This window comes from Dermochelys coriacea, chromosome 8 (assembly GCF_009764565.3).
Source record: "Dermochelys coriacea isolate rDerCor1 chromosome 8, rDerCor1.pri.v4, whole genome shotgun sequence".
NCBI lineage: Eukaryota > Metazoa > Chordata > Testudines > Dermochelyidae > Dermochelys > Dermochelys coriacea.
Window position 1 is genome coordinate 61,491,066 of NC_050075.1, and position 19,703 is coordinate 61,510,768.

Sequence of the window (19,703 nt, forward strand, 5' to 3'; positions counted from 1 at the left end):
AATCGGATTCAAAACATAGAGAATCCTTCTAGGCAAAACCTTAAGTTACAAAAAGACACACAAACAGGAATATACATTCCATTCAGCACAATTTATTTTATCAGCCATTTAAACAAAACAGAATCTAACGCATATCTAACTAGATTATTTACTAAGTTCTAAAACTCCATTCCTTTTCTGTTCCCAACAAAAGCATCACACAGACAGAGAAGACCCTTTGTTTTCCTCCCCCCCCCTCCAGCTTTGAAAGTATCTTGTCTCCTCATTGGTCATTTTGGTCAGGTGCCAGCGAGGTTATCCTAGCTTCTTAACCCTTAACAGGTAAAAGGGTTTTTCCTCTGGCCAGGAGGGATTTTAAAGGTTTTACCTTTCCTTTTATATTTGACAAACATCTTCCAGATATAACTGCACAAATGTTTCTAAAGGCTTCCCAAAAATGACTGATCAAAGTGGACTTTAGATTCTTTTTCTTATAGTCTTATAACTTCAGATATAATTTAATGTCTTCAGTAAGGTATTTGACAGTCTCACATGACATTCTCATAAGCAAATTACAGAAATGTGCTCCAGATTAAATTACTATAGGTGGGTACAAAACTATTTGAAAGATTGTACTCAGAGTAATTATCAATGGTGTGCTGTCAATCTGGGGGGGGGGGATACATCTCTTGGGGTCCCATAGGGGTCTGTCCTGAGTCCAGTACTATTCAAAATTGTCATTAATGACTTGTGTGATGGATTGGAGTATGCCCATATAATTTGTGGATGACATCAAGGAGGGGAGGGATTGCTAGTACTTCAGAACACAGGATTAAAATTCAAAACTACCGTGGCAAATTGGAGAATTGGTCTTTGAAATCAACAAGATGAGATTCAGTAAAGATGAGTGCAAAGTACTGTTCTTGGGAAGAAAAAAATCGAATGTACAATTACAAAATGGGGAATGACTGGCTAGGCAGTTATACTGATTAAAAGAATTTGTAGGTTAGTGGATCACAAATGGAATGTAAGTCAATGTGATGCAGTTGCAAAAAAGGCTAATATCATTCTGGGGTGCATTAACTAGGGTGTTGTAAGTAAGACATGGAAGTGCCACTCTACTTGGCACTAGTGAGGCCTCAGCTGGAGCACTGTATCCAGTTTTGGGCACCACACTGGAGAGAGTCCAGAGGAGAGCAACAGAAATGATGAAAGGCTTAGAAAATCTGATTTATGAGGAAAAACTGGGCAAGTTTAGTCTTCAGGGAGAAAAAAAAAAATGGGGCATGGATCTGACATGTTTTCAAATACGTTAAGGGCTGTTATAAAGAGGACGGTGATCAATTGTTCTGTATGTCCACTGAAGGTAGGACAAGAAGTAATTGGCTTAATCTGCAGCAAGGGAGATTTAGGTTATACATTAGGAAAAACTTTAACTTTAAGGATAAAGTTTTGGAATAGACTTCCAAGAGAAGCTGTGGAATCTGTCATTGGAGGTTTTTGAGAACAGTTTAGACGAACACCTGTAAGCGGGATGGTCTAGGTTTACTTGATCCTGCCTCAGAGGAGGGGACTGGACTAGATGACCTCTCAAGGTCTCTTCCGGCCCTGCATTTCTGAGGTCTATAAACCAAGCCAGAGTTCCCTGAGAGGAAACATTTGACTGTTCTTCCTTCAGGCATGTGGAACATAGCATTGTACAGAACTTTTGACTCGTGAAGAATCTTTCTTTTTCTATCTTTTAACATTTGTTAATGGTCTAAGAATTAGGTTTTAAAAGAATTTCTTTTTTCCCTACTGTGCAACATTGTTCCTTGAATGAACACTTTCTATAACTACCAGAAAACGCTGTTAATGCTGTTTTTTGTTAACATTGCAGGTACATGGTAAAACACAAATCCCATTTGAGATTCTGAATCCTCTGGCTGCCATTCATTTCCTGGAACGTGATTGAGAAATATGAAAGATGCTCCAGTTTGGAGATGAAGGCTCTCACTGTATGCATTTGTCAGGAACTTTACAAATGAAGAAAGGGTCACAGCTTAATCTTTTATAAGATCTTGTTCGGATGCTTCGTGCTATGGCAGGTTGATACCTGCTGTTACTACAAGCAAAAGTGTTTTCCTTAAAACTATTTTTTTAATAATGTTAGCCTTCTAGCCTGCAAATCAAATTGTATATTTTGATAGCAGCAGTTTCTTCCCCATTTTGTTAAGTTAGGAAAATTTTTAAGCAGTATGCTTTTGTTCCTCATTAGAAAATAGGTTGATCTTCACTGAAGGTTACTCTGTGTGTGTGTGTGTGTGTGTGTGTGTGTGTGTGTGTGTGTGTGTGTGTGTGTGTGTGTTATGAGGCTTTCAAAATGACTTTGCTTCTGAGTTTAGCTCTGGTTTCCTTTGCTTTATTGTTTCACTTACTGAAAATATTTTGTTGTAAATGGTATTATGTTTTAGTCTATAGGACTTGCAAAACTAAGCAAAGTGACAATTGTTTTGGATAAATCAAAATGTCAACCTGTATATGTACTGTACATTCTGTTTTGTTGAAAAAGGAATGGTGAAAAATCAAGAACCACTTCTTTGGGCTTATAATATTCCAGTTTACCAAATCTTCAGACTTTATTACAAATACATTCAAGTAAAGTTAACACAGAATGTCCATCCTCCATTCAGATCCTTTAATTTAAAACTTAGTGTGTATGTGTACGCTACCGCCTGTCAAATACTTTATATATGAGAGTTCAAACATTGTATAGACTAAACAATGAATAGAACGGGGGAGAGTTTGCTTTTTTTAAGTCACCATACAGAATTAATACTTTTGATGCCAGTACATTTAGATAACCTCTTATGTTGTCCCTTATGACAAAAGTAGTCAAAGCCTTGTCTCCAGGAGTTGCCGTTTTCTGATCTGAGCAGCTGGAGCCTTCCGGCAGTACTGCACTTGTACTGAAAATAAACCTACTCCAGTTACCAAAGAACACATTTGCTTGATCTAGATTGAGTATAACTAAGGCAAGAAAACACTGGTATTTGTATGAGTTTATGGTAACTACTTACTTTGACGTAACTTAATATAGTATACCAGTTGATATAATAGAATGATTAAATACTATAACATACATATTATATTTCTGCTCTTAAAATTCTGAACCATGTTTCTTATGCTTTGCAATTGAGGTTTGACAAAAGTAAAATGTTCTACATATTCATTTTTCTTTTGCTTTTATTTCACATTTATCTTCATTTTTTTTTTTTTAATATAACTGGCAGCCTAGCTCCTACAGAAGTTTTAGAACCACACTGGCATACCAGGCCTCTGAGGTTCCAGTGGCTTTGGTGATACTTAACATTTTCATCTCAACTGTACTAAGACTACAATTTTTAAATTTAAAACTACACAAAATAAAAACCTCCCAATTCGCATTTTTTCATAGCAGTTAAAATCCACATCAGTAGTACTAAGAGTGGAGTTTTGAATGGATATAAAAATCACTGGGAAGAGCAAACAATTCAAGACTGTAAAGTAGTTAAATAAAATCCCTTTCAGAAAAGTTCCTTTAACGGGTTTAAGAGGTTTGGTCAGATCCAGGTCACTGACTCTCCCACTAAATTTTGATTCACAGAATTAACCAGAATTTTACTTTCTTTGTATCTCTTAACCTTGAGATAAAACTAGGGAACAATTGTCAGTAGCGCAGCACTTTTACTGTGAAGAAATGATCAATATAATTTGGGGTTTCATACTGCTGAAGTTGTGGGGCATCTAATATTTCTGTTTCTGCTGCTCAGAACTGGGGAATTTTGTAGTTAGTCAGTACAATGTATGTAGGCAGCATACTTGGTTTTTAAAAGACTACTGTAATGGGCAGCAGCCAGTTTTCCCACAAGGTTTAGGTATATACATATATTGCTCACATGCATTATAATTTGCAGATTATACTGTTGTTTTTAAAATATGGAAAGTCCAATTGACATTTTCTCTTCTCCATCCTCTGTTTGTTGCATTACGTGTTAAAAGCACATGGTGTTATAGCTCATCAGTCAGTCTCAGACCCTGCAATGCTTAGGCTCAATGTGGCACACTGGAAGACGGCCTGATTCTGATTTCACTTACACTGGTGTACATCCATTGGAGTCAGTGGAGTGATGCAGGTGTGAAACTGACAGGAAAGCAGAATGTGTGAAATCTGTTGGGCGAACTGTACCATTTTTTGTGGATTCAAAGCCAGACTTTTAATATTTTGGAATTTTCTATTTGCAAAATATGTGATTACGATCTAAAACGTATTTATGAAGGAGATGGCACTTTTAGGTCTCTTCATTCATCAAGGTAGTGAGGTAGCTATCTAAGTCATGCAATTAGTTGCCTTCACTGGGAGTTGGATCAGGTACTCACAGAATAGCTCTCCTGGGTGTCTCTCTATATACATTTATACACACATCATGAAACTACTTGGACTTAAAGTTTAGCCATAAGCATCATTTTACAACAGATCAGGTGTTTGATATCACTTTATGCTTAATTTCTCTACATATTAATGAATTGTAAGGAAAACTGGTACCAGGAACTGGAAGAAGCTGTACTATATGCCATTTGTTTAGGTGAGCTGCATTCCTACTGGTGAGCAGTTTTAAGAGCTTGCAGTGCTGAGATGTGTACAAATTGTGTAAACTGTATTGAAAATTAAAATGTATAAGTGAGAATGTGAGCTATTTTACTGAGTGTCATTTTACTAAAAAGTTAAATGACACAAGCAGTATGGGGTTCAAATATCAAATTGACTGTTTCCTCTTTATTCTGTGTAGTACTGTTTTAATAATCAAAACTGCTTTGAAATAGCTAAACAATAACACCTCTACTATCATTGTTTGAAAAGTACTAAAGCAAGATGGAAACTAGCTTACAATGTGATATTCAGGGTTCCATATCTCCAGCGTTTTAAAAAAATTACAGCAATATTATAGCTACCTTTTGAAATACTGATTTATATTAAAAATATTACTGCTTTATAATTTATACAAAGCAAGAACGGTCTGTACACTACTTGAGCTTTCTGAATGCTGCACTGAACAAAGTGGCAGAAGCAGATTTCTTTAGTCAATGCAGAGATAATTTCTTTTTAAATAGACTTGTTATACCTGAAGAAATAACGGATCAGCACCTTCAACTGAATAGGCTTAACTACTATAAAGTTATTGGCAGGGAATTTTTTTTCTATCAAGATAATTCTACAAGGATGTGCTAAAAGCCAGTGCTTGAGCTTCATGATTTATAGAACTATTCAACAATACTGTAAACTTCTTATTTTTGAATACAGATAAGGAGTAATATATGGGAAGTGTACTATGTATTAAGTTCATAAGGAGCTGAACCTATGATCAAGGATAATGCGATATATGATGTCAGATAAATGTTTATCTGAACAGCACATTTGTTTTTGGCTTTCATTCTGTGTTCAATCAGTGTATAAAATATTACTGTTCTCTTAAATGACTTTCAAAAATGTTTTATTGGTCTAACTTTTCATTCTCATGCCCAATGAAATATGCACTTAGTTGCTAATACTTGCTAACACTGTACAAAAATAAGCTGGTCAAAATTAATGGATTAGATGGTGGGTTTAAAATTTAATGTTGTGAGGCTGTGCTCATTTTAATTCAAAAGCCATAACTAATGCATACTACTTTATTAAACCAATGGGTTCATGAAAAATTAAAAATCCCTGCCTGAAGATATTGTTGGCCTAACAGGTTAAAGTTCATCTGGAATGCTAAAAAAAATAAAAATAATAATTTGTGGGAAAAATGTGCCATATAGATTGGATTCTGTGAATATCAAATTGTAGCTCTGTAAATTATGTAGCACCTGGTTTTTAAGGAGCTGTGGTCCTGTTAGTTTCATTTGTCTGGACAGATACATGCTTCATTAGAAATTGTAAGTACACATTTATTTTTTTGGTTTGCTGTGCAGTCATTTTCTTCACCCGAAGACCTTTAACATTGTATGTATATCCTGAGGTAATAAGGAGAGGAAGGAAATCATTTAAAATGTGAAGAGGTTGGAGTGAAGCTCCTTCCTTTTGGCAGTATAAGCATGGTGTGTTGAGTCCAACAATCCTCTTCTTGGCGCCAATGAGTAAAGAGAATACTTGTATGGAGAGCTGCTGTTGACTTCCATGACTTTCATTTTTCTCTCTGCTGGTGAGAAATATAATTGCTGTAAACTCAGAGGAAATGGGTATTTATTGAAGCAGAACATATTTTGGTAAGAAGCAAATGCTGACAGGCAGTGTTTCCAAGTTGACTTCACTGCATTCATTTTTCTTTAAACAGAAGTTGTTTTAAGAATTGTAAATGAGTGCAGATCCAGAGAATATTCTGAAATGTTTGAAATTTAAATCCATTAACTAGTTTACATGTAAAGCTGGAAAAGTTCTGAGGTAATGTATAAAATCTCTATAAAAAGGTATTACTGTTCATGGATTTTATTTGCATCTGTAAATTCCCTTTCCATCTACTCTTCACTTTTCCCAAAGTCAGAAAACCTGATTACCATGCTTGTGTACATTCCTGAAATTGTCAAATGTAAATCTTCCTGAAACTGTAATTGCCTGAAGTTCTGAGTGCAGATTTGTCTAAAATAACAAGCAATGAAGGCAGCAAAAAATGAAGCTTAACTTAAATCTAGTTTGGCCAGCCTGCCTAATGAAAATGCTTGAGTGGCCCTATGTAAACTAGAGTTTTTCAGTTTCAGCTGCTGCCTTCTCAGATTGTATGTGGGGTGGGTTGAAATCCTGGCCACGCAGAAGTCAATGGCAAAACTCTGACTGATTTCACTCAGGCCTAGATTTACCCAATGTCTTAAAGACTGAGAGATTCTCTAGAATCTTCCAGGAATGAAGAGTAGCAAGTAGGAATGGAGGAGACATTTTATAGAAGCGTAAGGGTTGAATCTTGGGCAATTGTATTAGATCTTAGAAAAAAATTGATCACACTTAGTATAAAGGTTCCAAAAATGGTTTTAAAAGGGTTAGTAAACAATTATATATTTTAATAAATGATTAGTTGTTAGTCCAACTGGTCAATAGTTTTCTTTATTCTATATTTTATGATCCACTATATCTTATGATCTGTAATAGCTTTTACTGATGTACTTGGAATCATTTTTAACATGCTATTGATGTTGGTAACATGCTTTATAACAGCTATGAATAATTTCTTAGCCATTTATAAATGGCACCTTAATATAAAGTGTGACCAAAAGGTTACCATGCAGTCTTGGCACTGGTCGTGTGACATCACTGGTGAGGGGACTTGAAGTACTGTTGTTGCTTACAAGGAAAACATCGGGCTGTCTGTTTTAACTTGGTGGGGGAAGTTAGCTGTCTTTGAAAATTGGACACGCAAGTATTTATTAATCTCACAGGATTAGTGTGTGTGTTCTCAAGTAGTTTGATAGCGCTAGCACACACCAATGCATGTACTCATCTAAACATGTGCATATGTTTAAACATACACTGTGATTTGTTACAGGTTTAGCTGCATCTATGACTCATTTAGGGCACCCCCTCAACTCTCATTCCTAATGTCTTCACCTCTCCTGGTGGGGGGAATCGGGTGATTTCTCACTCTCTTAGATGGGGTCCTGGACTACAGCTGTCTGTACCAACTCTGCTCGTCTGTCTAATCTAATTGAGATTGGCACCTGCAGTTCTTCCCTTCAGGAATCTGTGGCCAACAGTGAATATAGTGATATACCAGCTGTCTTAAAACAAAAGCATTGTTTAATCTTAACAGTAGCAGCAAAGCATAACTTAGAGTGTTTACATGTATGCTTCTTACCTTGAGTCCTAGGCAGGCCTCTCTCTCCCTAACCTTTGAGAGTCTGGATCTGTCTCTTCTCTTAACACATTCTCCCTCTGTCTTTAAGGAGCTCTTATTAAATCCAGTCAAAACTTTTGTTCTCAAATTCCCAAGCTTTAATATGCTTCCGCAAACCAGTTTGAACTGTGCAGATGGTGGAGCTAGAGAGTCAAACCAAAAGGCCCTTGCATTATGTCTCAAGTGTTTTGTAACAACCCCCCAAGTGTGTATGTGGATGTCTTATGTCAAGTTACTGTCTTGCTTTCCTGGATGTTTTCCCAACAGTTGATTTAATCCAAGATAGTCGTACACTAATTTATCCCAATAACCAGGTCAAGATACAGCATGCATAAATTATTACAGGCAGCTCTAAATCAGTGTTGCCCTCCACAAATATTAAGCACCAGACAGATCATTAATATCCTATTCAATCAATAGACAAATGAACAAACGTTTTGCCTTAGAACCTGCTTTTTAGTGCAGGCTTTAATGGATTTAATCTGAATAGAATTTGTAATTTCCTTTCAGTGCAAGACTATTCCACTTATATTTTACTGGTTTTCAGTCAGGGAACAGCATGCTTCATTTACTTTGAGTTTCTTTTTTTGGAGGGTATTCTATTCCTGAGCTGTACTATTGTGTCCTGTTGTAATTACGACAGGAGTTCCTTTTGATAACGAGATTTATATGCTTAGTTATGTCCTGAAATGCAAATGTGAGCCAGTGGGAGTAGATAGAGAAGCTTTACAAAGTTTTTGATCTTTCCTCTTGCATTTCTTTGAGGGGATTAAGACGCAAGCCAGTTCCCTCCTCTTTTTAACGCACAATCCATAAAAATTCCTGAGAAGACGTGTGACTTGAAGGACTACACTGCTTCCAATTTGCTTTACATCTTTTCTACCGATATTTACACTGCCTATATTAATGGCCCCAAGACGTGAAACTGGATAATGGGCATCTAACTCTGGAAAGGCTGAAGTCATCTGGTAGGAAGAAGGAAGTACTTGGATCAATTAGCATTAACCTTCCCCCTCCCCTTAACTACATGTGTTCTCTGATAGTCAAAGTAGTGCAAAGTGTAGAGCAGGAGTGGGCAAACTTTTTGGTCCGAGGGCCACATCGGGGTTGCAAAACGGTGTGGAGGGCTGGGTAGGGAAGGCTGTGCCTCCGCAAACAGCCTGGCCCCTGTCCCTTATCCGCCCCTTCCCACTTCCCCCTCCCGCCCCCCCCAGCTGTCCCCTCAGAATCCCCGACCCATCCAACCCCCCCCCCCCCACACACACACCCCTTGTCCACTGACCGCCCCCTCCTGGGACCTCCTGTGCCTAACTGCCCCCAGGACCCCAACCCCATCCAATCCCCCATGCTCCCTGTCTCCTGACTGCCCCCACCCCAACCTCTGCCTCATTCAACTGCCCCCTGACTGCCCTTCAGGACCTCCTGCCCCTTATCCAACTCTTCCAGCTTGCTAGGGAACTACACTGTCATCTTAGATGAGGACCTAGGAAGCATGACCTATCTGAGCCAGACTGATGGCCGAGAGCTATGCCCTCCACTGGCTGCCTGTTCATTTTGGGGTCCAATTTTGAGACCTGGTACTAATCTTTAAGACACCTATCCATTTGCTGCCTACCGAGATATAAGCACTCACCAGCTAGACTGAAAATTAGAGCCTATGTTGGCATTCAAGCGATGTGAGGGTTATATTTCGCTCTTATTTTTAAGAGTTTGCAGTCTGTGGACTTCGGCTCAGGCCCTAAATCAGTCTCCCTTTCTGAGAAGAGGTACATTAAATCATTCCTCCCAGAATGGAACTAGGTGGCCTCCAATTTTTTTGTTTTGTTTTTTGGTTTTTTTTTCCCTTGACTAGACTGGGATAAGCTTTCACTCCCAGAAATGTCCCTGCATTATGTTTAGGTTTCTCTGCAGAGTCAGATGTGTAGCCTCAGGCCGGTGGTGGAGGATGTAGTAACACTTCACATTTTATTTGTCCACATATCTATTCTGACAGGTTTAATTTTCACTGTGGCATGTCTCCCAGCTATATTAAAAAAAAAAATTCTCACATATAGACTTAGGTTTGTGGTCTTCCTATAAGACTGGCCAGGTTTTCCTCTCCACGGGCAGAGGTAGTAAAACATTCCCAACCTCCCTCTGGGGGATGCAAGTGAAACGTTGATCTTCGTAGAAGGGGTCCCTCCAGGTCAGGGTTAAGACTTGTTGGCAGACTGGTATAGGAAAACTTGTATTATTACATCCAGCACCTTTCACAAGCACTAAAACTCGCATTCGATACTGAAAAGAACCTTCTGAGACTTTGAAAGTTGTACTGGTGTAATTATTTTGGTTAGAGGGGTGTGAATTCTCAAAATAGTTATATTGGTAAAATCCCATGTGTGGTTACATTTATATACTGGTGTGAAGGTTACTTACGCCAGAATTATTATTCCCCCTCTCCCAAACAGCTATGCCAGTATAAAAGCATATAGTGATATAACTGCATCCATATTGGGTTATTTTTGCCATTTTTACTATACTACAGTCAGAATAGACTATCCAAGCTTGCTTACTAATTTTTAACATTAATATAAAGAATTTCAAAATGTGCATCTTACCAGCTAGAATCCAATTACTAATTTAAAGATTTCTCAGCTAAAAGTAATGCCCAATAACCATTTCAAAGCACAAATATCTTCCTACATCATGAACATTCGGGATGAACTTTGCAAATTGTGGATGGGAGAACAAAGATAAGGAAACATCTCACTCTCCCTACACTGATCTGGACTGAAGCTGTACCAGCTTGTTTGACAGCATGAATGGGTACATCACTGAAACGCAATAGAAAATTTGCTTCAGATAAATGATGCATAGTAACAAATTGGTTGATTAAAAAAATAGTTATATTACCAAAATTTTTGCAACAATTGAGCTATTGTCAGACATTGCACACAATGTAAAATTGAGTTGTACACTGAAATTCATGGGAACTTGTAAACTTACCTATTTGCATGCAATATTTATAACTTTGATCCCAAGCTCTATTTCTGCCTTATGAATATCAGGATCAATTAATGTGACCTGTTAGAGTCATTTTACTCAGTCAGAAGTCAACTGCTGTCTTTCTAAAGAAATGCAGTGTTTCCCATACAGGAGAAAAAAGACCACTGGGAGTATATGTATACGAATTTCAAGCAATACTGACAGCAGTAAAAGACACTCTTGCTACTGCTTAGGAAGTTGTGGTAAAACAGTGACCAAGTTGTCAAAATCTAATCTCCAACGTGTTATATATTGATTAGTTAGCTTTTTGTATGACCTGTACTGGCTCTTCACAAAGGAGCTTCTTTTTATGGTCGTCTAAGTGCTCACAAGCTGAAAAATTGTTAGTTTTTTATCCCACTGGAAGACCAATAGAAGAATATTACAAGCAGAATATAAAAATAGTTTACTGTGAAGAGGGTGAAACTCAGCACTTCATTGTGGAAAGGTTTGTATTGAAAAGAGCATCTAAAATACAGAGAAGAGCAACTCTCTTGGTGTGAGGCCATGTTCCAGGATATACTTCATCAGTTTTATGCAGGTGTGTGAATACCTTGTTTATATGTGCTAGAAACAGAGAGGATTCCTTGCTCTTATTCTGATATGGTTATACATATACAAGAGTAGAAGAATGCATCTGTTTGGCTGTACTTCTGGATGTGTCCAGCAAAACGCATTATGGTTAAATGTTCTATGCAGATTGTTGTGAGGTGCTCAGGTTTACTATGTGTAAATTGTTTTTTATTAAAGCTAACAGTTGAGGAAAATTGGAAATTAAAAAAAACTAAACACTTGCTATTGCTACCTGTAAAATTGATGTTTCTAGATAGTTGGGTAGAGAATTGCCCATTGACAATAATTACAGTACAGTTGCATTGCATGTGTAAGTGATGTGCTCATATTAAATACCTTGTCATGCTTCTCTTCATGTTCATTGCCAGGGTTCTAAAATAAAGTTGTTTGTTAGTACTTACTATTTGGATTACATTAGCAGCTAGAGCCCCCGTTGTGCTAGGTGCTATATATACACATACTCAGACCATCCCTGCCATCTAGAGTGTACGTTCTAAATAGATAAAACAGACAAAGGGAAGGACAGGAACTATTCACTCCCATTTTAAAGATGGCAAATAGAGCTTAAGTGATTAGCTTGAGCACCACCTGAAATCTGTCAGAGTCAGGAGTTGATCCCAGATCTTCCAAGTTCCAGTCTATCACCTTAACCACAAGGCAACCCTTTTTATGCTTACTGACCAAAAAAAGGAAAGGAAAGGAAAACAAACTTCTTACCAAAGAACAATCCTTGCCTCGAGTGACCAAGGCAAAGTATAGGCTCAGTGTAATGGGTAGTTGTCCAAAGGACTAGTATCACTTCCATGTTCCTGTGATTGCCAGGTACCGTTAGGTTCCAGCTCCTGCTATTGAGCAAGCTATTACTAGTTCGCCGGAATCCAAGGGTAATTGTCAGGCAATTCATCTGTGCCGTATGTAACTATGCAGTATTCTTAATCTTACCCTGGTCTGTCCATTCTCTAAGCTGTTTGCTTAAAGCCAGTAGGTGTATTATGTCTCAAATTTAGATGGTAAACTCTGCAGGGTAGGGGTCACCATTTATTCTATACATACCTAGCATCATAAAGTCTTTATAGAAATAGGGGTGTTTGGGTGCTATCATACAAACAACCAATTAGGATGGTATAAGAGGTTGCTAAAGAAAATGATGTGATGAAATTAAGAAAGGGAAAATTTAGAATGAACAGCAGGGGAAATTTCCTACTGTGAAATTGTCAGGCTGTGAAGTACTCTGCATGGGGAAATGGTGACAAGCCAGTAGCAGGGCAGCTCTTTGCAGAAGTCAGGCCGTATTTTCCCCTAGAGGCTGGAGATGGACCGGTGCTGGTAAATTCCCCATCTCTGGATTTTGGCCTAGTCTATATTTAGATTGACTAAGCTATGTTGTTCAGGGCTGTGAAAAATTTCATACCCTGAGCGATGTACTGGGCTCTACCTAGCCCGCAGCGTAGATGCGGTGAGTCCAATGGATGAATTTTTTGTTGATCTAACTACTACCTCTCAGAGGATGGTTTAACTATGAGTGGGAAAAACCCCTTCTGTCAATGTAGGAAGTGTCTACACTATGGCACTACAGCAGCACAGCTGCAGCGTCTGTAGTGTAGACATGACCGTCACTAATCACTGATACCAAAGCAAGAGTGGGATTGACGGAAAGGAAAGTGGGAGGTGAGGGGAAATGTGTCAATGGGACACTTGTCCACCCGACACACATCAGCAGGTGAGGAAACTGAGGCAAAGGACTGACAAAAGGTAATTTGGGGGTGGGAGTCTTACTTTCTGTATGAACTGACAAGTTGACGTATTGTTTCACCGAATTAATATAGTATGCCTTTCTCTCTCTCAGTAAAGGTTTCTTTGTTTTATACACAAACCCATTGTTTATGATGGGAAGTATTTCCCTAGCCTCTGTTTGCCAGAAGCTGGGAATGGGTGACGCTGGATGGATCACTTGATAGTTACCTCTTCTGTTCATTTCCTCTGAAGCACCTGGAACAGGCCAGTGTCAGAAGGCAGGCTATTGGGCTAGATGGACCTTTGGTCTGACCCAGTATGGCCATTCAAGAAAGCAATCTAGGTTTTCCCAGGTTTCTGGGATGGGGCTTGAGCGAGTGCATTTGTTAATTTCAAAAGAAACTCCTAGATGTTTGAGCCCAGCTCTTCTTGTTGTCAGTAACACCTGGCTAAGACACTTGTTTGGAACACTTAAAAATTATTTAGGGAAAGCACTGTGGTGTTTAGTGGACAAATATTCTAATGTTTTACCTACAATTTGATTAATGCCTTGTCTGGGGGCGTAGGGAATTCACTGTATAGAGTGATCCTACAATGGCAGTCAGCTGGATTCATTGGTATAAGGGGTACCTTCTTTTCTAACATTTATCATTCTATATATATTTGGCTTTTTTGAATATTTTCCTCTCTTTTTGGCCTGGATCAGTATCTGGTCTTTCCTTCGGAGACCTCTCACTCCCCTAAATACCTATACAGCCAAATGCATCTTCAGTTAATATTTGTAAATACGTAATTCATTGTGCAGATTTTCTACAAGAGTAGAATTTTAATGTAAAGAAAGACATACTTCAGAGCTTTTTTTTTGCAGTATGATGATTTTTACAGTATATCATGATAAAAGTACAGAACTCTCAAATTGAGAGATTTATAGAATACCAAGTTCACATGGGCGGAAGATGATTTGGGGTCTAAAATCAGGGTCAAGGGTAGGACCTATATCTGATCTAAAATTGCATGTGATGGTAGCTCTCTTTGCTATGCTTCTCAAAATACTTGTACAAACCTTCAAGGTGAAAGTGTAGATGGCCAGGAAGATGATGGAAGAAAACTATGGTCACTGTTGACCATTTTGTCAAAGTGAGAAATGTCTTATGAGAATTATAACAGAACAAATACTTGTCAAAACTTCATCTTAAGAAAGAGCTTACAAATGACACTGATTTGATATGGTCTGTGCTTTAGACAGGAACAGCATGAGGATATGGATATGGAACATCACACAGACTGTCTTAACAGTGCTCTTATCCTCACAATCTGAAAGCCAAAATTAATACTAAGTCACTGTTGGTATTCCAGCAAATGTTTGACACTCTGCCATAAAACATGAAGATGAGCATCTTAAACCCTTTGCCTTTACATAATCATTGGGCTTGTACCGTGATTTATGCCGTCAATTTTGCAAGTGATGCCTTCAGTGGATATGGAGTATCCAAAAATATCTAATGCTACCAGATATGCTGATTTTGTTTTTATTCTAAAACCAGATGCAGAAGCCCAGCACCATGACCTGGTGAAAGTATTTCAATAAATGACAGTAAAATAAATACATAAGCTGGAAGGTCAATGACTCGTGAGTGATTTGTTCTAAATAACCGATGTAAATTCAACACTCTCTAAACATGGACAAATTTTATTCTTAGTTGGCAGACCCCTAGCAATTTTCTTTTTCCAGCTTTCTGTTCATTTCAGAATAGGTGACATGTTTGACTTTTATTTTCAAGTCTTGTTTCAAAGAAAAAAAATTAGTCTTCACACTGATACTGACCAAAGCAAAGGGGCTTAGAACTAAAGTTAAGATTTTCACTATTATTTTTAGTAAGTCATGGACTGATCATAGGGAGTAAACAAAAATTTGCAGGAGCAGGTAACCTGTCAGTGACTTCACTAAAAATAACCTGGAGGCAGGGCTAGGTAAGGGAGAGGGGGAGGGCATGACAGCTAGACTCCCGGGGGTGGGACTGACAGTCTGAGCCCCCCCCCCGCCATGGTAGGGGGGACAGAGCTCTGACTTCCCCCACCATAGGGGGCACTGCCCCAGCTCCAGTGGGAGTGTGCAGTCCCCACTCCAGAGCTAGCTGCAGCTATGGGCAGGGGCACACAGTCCTGGTTTCAACCCCAGCCACATGCGCACAGCCCTAGCCACAGGTTAGGTAAAGAGAAGAGCCAGGGATTCCATTAAGGTCTCAATGGATTTTAAGTAACATTTTCCATAGTGGCTGTGGCACACAGTCCACTGAAAGTTAATGTGACTTAGGCTCCAAAGTCATTTAGATTGATATTGTCAATCTAATGTGAAAGACATTCAAATACTATGGTGATGGGTGTCAGTCCAAAACCTTAATATAGATTGATAAAACTAATATTTATCTTCACCTGCATTTGATGCTTTGTTGCAGTGGGCCGTCCGATGGTCAATGGGAGGGTTGCCTAAGCAAGCACTGCAAGATTGGGCCCTTCATGAGACTTCTGTATTTTATTTATATAAAATAATAAATTAGTATTTTGTTTAAAACAGTGGTTCTTAACCTTTCCAGACTACTGTACCCCTTTCAGGAGTCTGATTTGTCTTGCCAACCCCAAGATTCACCTCCATTTAAAAACTACTTGCTTACAAAATCAGACATAAAAATACAAATGTCACAGCACACTATTACTGAAAAATTGCTTACACTCTCATTCTGTCTGCATGAAATTTTAGTTTGTACTGACCTTGCTAGTGCTTTTTATGTAGCCTGTTGTAAAACTAGGCAAATATCTAGATGAGTCGATGTAACTCCAGAAGACCTCTGCATACCCTGAGCAGTATGTGTACCTCTGGTTGAGAACCACTGGCTTAAAATAAGATAATGTGTGTGTTATTTACAGATAGTGTTTTCAATACAAAAATACAGTACATTTCTAGCAAACAGGATGCAACTTCTTTAAATTTCTCATTTATCTGATATGACTCTCCTATGCTGGCTATAAGCCCTCTCTGATTTTCCATTATATTTATTGTATTTATGTGTTTGTTTTTCTTTTTCTTTCCAATATTTTTGAGAATTTAGTCATTTGGCAATAAAAGAAGCTTTGTTGGTACATTGCTATGCTCCAACTATAAATATTTTTGGATCTGTGGGAAAATTAGAATTTAAGTTTAGTTTAGTTTAATTTAGTTAATTCCTTCTGGAAATGATTATATCAGATGAATCCACACTTAATGGTTATTACAGTGGCCAATAATACATGTCTTTACTTGCATGAGCAGGCAGACAGATGTCAATAGGACCATTCTCCTAAAGATAGACTGCCTTTGTGAGTAAGGTCTGGAGAATCCAGTCCCAAGTTGCCATTTTTGTCCTTGAAATTCTAGCTTTTTTTGTTTTTTTCGAAAATCTTGGCTAAAGAGATTAGTGATTTTGGGTACCCAACTTGAAACGCTTAAGGGATCTTGATTTTCAGAAGGGTGGTGTTCAACACTATCTGAAAAATCAAGCTTCTTTAAAGTGTACCTAATTGGACTTTCAAAAATGGAGGCACCCAAAATCATTTTACTTTTGAGAATCCCAGACCCTCGTTTGTTGAATGATAGTATATTTTAAATGTCTCGCTAGCTCTTTTAGTATAAGATCTATAACTTTCATAAATTCTAAGGCTCGAAGGGACCACTGTAATCATCTAATCTGACTTCCTGTATAATACATGGAACTTCTACAAAATAACTCCCGGTGCATAGCTTTTGAAAAACATCCAGTCTTAATTTTAAAAAATTGTCAGTGATGAAGAATCCACTACGATCCTTGGTAAATTGTTCCAATGGTTAATTACTCACCATTAAAAATTAGACCTTATTTTCCATCTGAATTCAACTTCCAGCCATTGTCCCTTTTTCTAGATTGAAGAGCCTTAGAGTGTAATCAAGTCACTCCTTAACCTTCTCTTTGTTAAATGAAATAGATTGAGCTCCTTGCGTCTATCGCTATAAGGCACGTTTTCTAAACCTTTAATCTTTCTTGTGCTCTTCTCTGAACCCTTTATCACAATCCTTCCTGAATTCTGGGCACCAGCACTGGACGCAATATTCCAGCAGCAGTTGCACTAGTCCCAAATATAGAGGTAAAATTGCCTCTCTACTCCTACTCAAGATTCTCCTGTTTCTTCATCCCAGAATCACATTAGCTATTTCAGCCAGTGTCACACTCGGAGCTCATGTTGAGCTGATTATCCACTGTTGTACAAATTGTCCCAGATCCATTATTTTACTTTTGTTGCGAATTATACCTGATCGGTCACGCACGGTTCAAGTTTTCAGGCTGAGGCACCAAAAACCAGGTCCAGATCTGCAGAGTTTCCAGTCTGTGTTTAATGTATTACGCTCGAGTGTGGTGCCCCCCCACTAGTCAGGAGGGGACTCCGTATACAGTTTATGCAAAGCTTATATACCATCTGACATCACGTGCTGCCCTCGTGCATCGGCACCCTTAACCAATGAATTCCATCCTCACCCCATCCTCAGCCACTCTCTGGTGAGTGCTTTCTCGTGTTCTGAGAATGTCAACAGCTTTATCATTAAAACAGAACATGCAGTTACACAACGTGCCTCGCATACCACAAAGACAGGAAGGACAACAGTTTCAAGGCCCGAAACGATTCCCCAAATGTGCTGCGGTCTGTGCTGCACAGACAGTGGCTGGCGCCAAAAGGTGCCAGCTCTGCACATATTAGCTTTTCCCTCAACAGTCCTCACTTTTTTTATTACGTCAGTTAACACTATATAGGAGCTGAGTAACCACGATGAAGGACTAATAACTGCGAATAACACATTTTACAACATTGAAGGCATACAAATAACACGGCAAAGAAAACAGCAATCAATATGAACATTTACAGAGCACGTCTTCCCCAGACCCCGAGATCCGGCATCCATGATGTGAGCCAATTCCATACTTCCTGCAATCTAGTACTGGTATTATCAAGACTGATATGATGAAATAAAGTTGCCTGTTGCTTGAGGATATGGATATCAGTCTCTACCCTATGGTGTTGATTTATAAAAACACAACAGCTGGAGTTAACTAAAGCGCATACCCCACCCTGATTAGCGAGGAGGTAATCTAATGCTAAGCGATTTTGCAGGGTTGTTTGAGATAATTGTGTGACTTCAGTTTGGAGGGCAGATAAAGCATCTGCAGTGGCATTGGCCATCTGCTCTAAGGCAGCAGAAATATTAACTATAGCTTTTTCTAGCTCACTTACTCCTAACCATGGCAGAAACCATCGTGCAAAGGAATCAAAACCCGTGGGCCGCTCAATAAGGGAATTAAAAGGGATACTTCGCCGATCCCTCCATACTATATTGTGAATTTCTTTTCGTGTTAGACTCTGATAAACTGTTACAGCAGGGATTATTGCTCCTAGGGTGCAGGTACCATACCATCCTACTGGAAGAACTTTATAGGCTGTGTGGTTACACAACCAATACCACCCTGATCCTTTAGGGATGGGCCAAGGGGCCCTTGAATAATTTGAAACGGTTGCCATCCCCGAACTAATTTTGATAGTACGATTGCATCCCATAAAAGTTCCTACAAAATTCCCATTTTCAGGATTCCAATTTCTTCTAACACAGATTGCATAATTGCCCTGGGCCACCATGTCAATAGACCATGTTTGAATAGTGATATTCCAATGAAAGGTAGTATTAGCCCATAATGTAGACAACCGTGTTTGATTAGTAGGGATAGGGACCCCTACCAATGGAATTCCCTGACTAATATATGTGGGGGTATGGATACATATCCAACATTGTGTTTTGATTTATATTCTGCGTAATAGCCCGAGTCAAATTCAAAAAACTATTACCTGCCCACCCTTGTACTGGACTTGGGAGTAGGGGGAAAAGCCCCCGGGCCAACCATACCAATAATAACATCCGCCCCGGTACCATACAAAAACCCCTATTCCCAATATACAAGTCGAAAAGAGAAATACAAGAAGTCCTGGTGGGCTGTGAAGATTCCAGTAATTGGAGGGTTTGGTCCACGGGTTGGTTGTAATATTCATCCGTGGAATGGCTCGTACGCTGGATCACTCGGGTCCTGGGGAGGCGCTGTCGCTGCTTTAACGTAGTTGTGGTGGATCCACGAGCTCTTTCCTGCAACCTTTAAAGCAGAATAAGTACATAACAGAACTTGATACGGCCCCTCCGACCTAGGTTCCAAGGGGTCTGTGCGGGGAATCCTTTTTACCATAACCCAATCCCCTGGCTTAAATGAGTGAATTTGCAATCCCAACGGTGCAGTTTGACACAATTGAGCTTTAAATTGATTATCAATCAGCTCCTTTTGTAACCTAGCAACATATTTGGCCGGAGTTTCGTCACCATCCAAGAGACTAGCATGTGCTGGAACGTAGGTTCCTGGAATTAAAGCAGGTCTACCAAATAACACCTCAAATGGGGACAGGCCCAGG

At 38.9% G+C, this 19,703-nt stretch overlaps 1 protein-coding gene across 1 annotated transcript in view; it reads left to right on the forward strand.

Moving 5' to 3' along the window:
• CDC73 (cell division cycle 73) overlaps positions 1 to 12,168 on the forward strand; it is a 174,699-nt gene extending 162,531 nt beyond the window's left edge. The window contains 1 exon segment of the mRNA XM_038412685.2: positions 1,859 to 12,168. Coding sequence (XP_038268613.1) covers positions 1,859 to 1,895 — 37 coding nt within the window. The 3' untranslated portion in view covers positions 1,896 to 12,168.
• Positions 12,169 to 19,703: the final 7,535 nt, after the last annotated feature.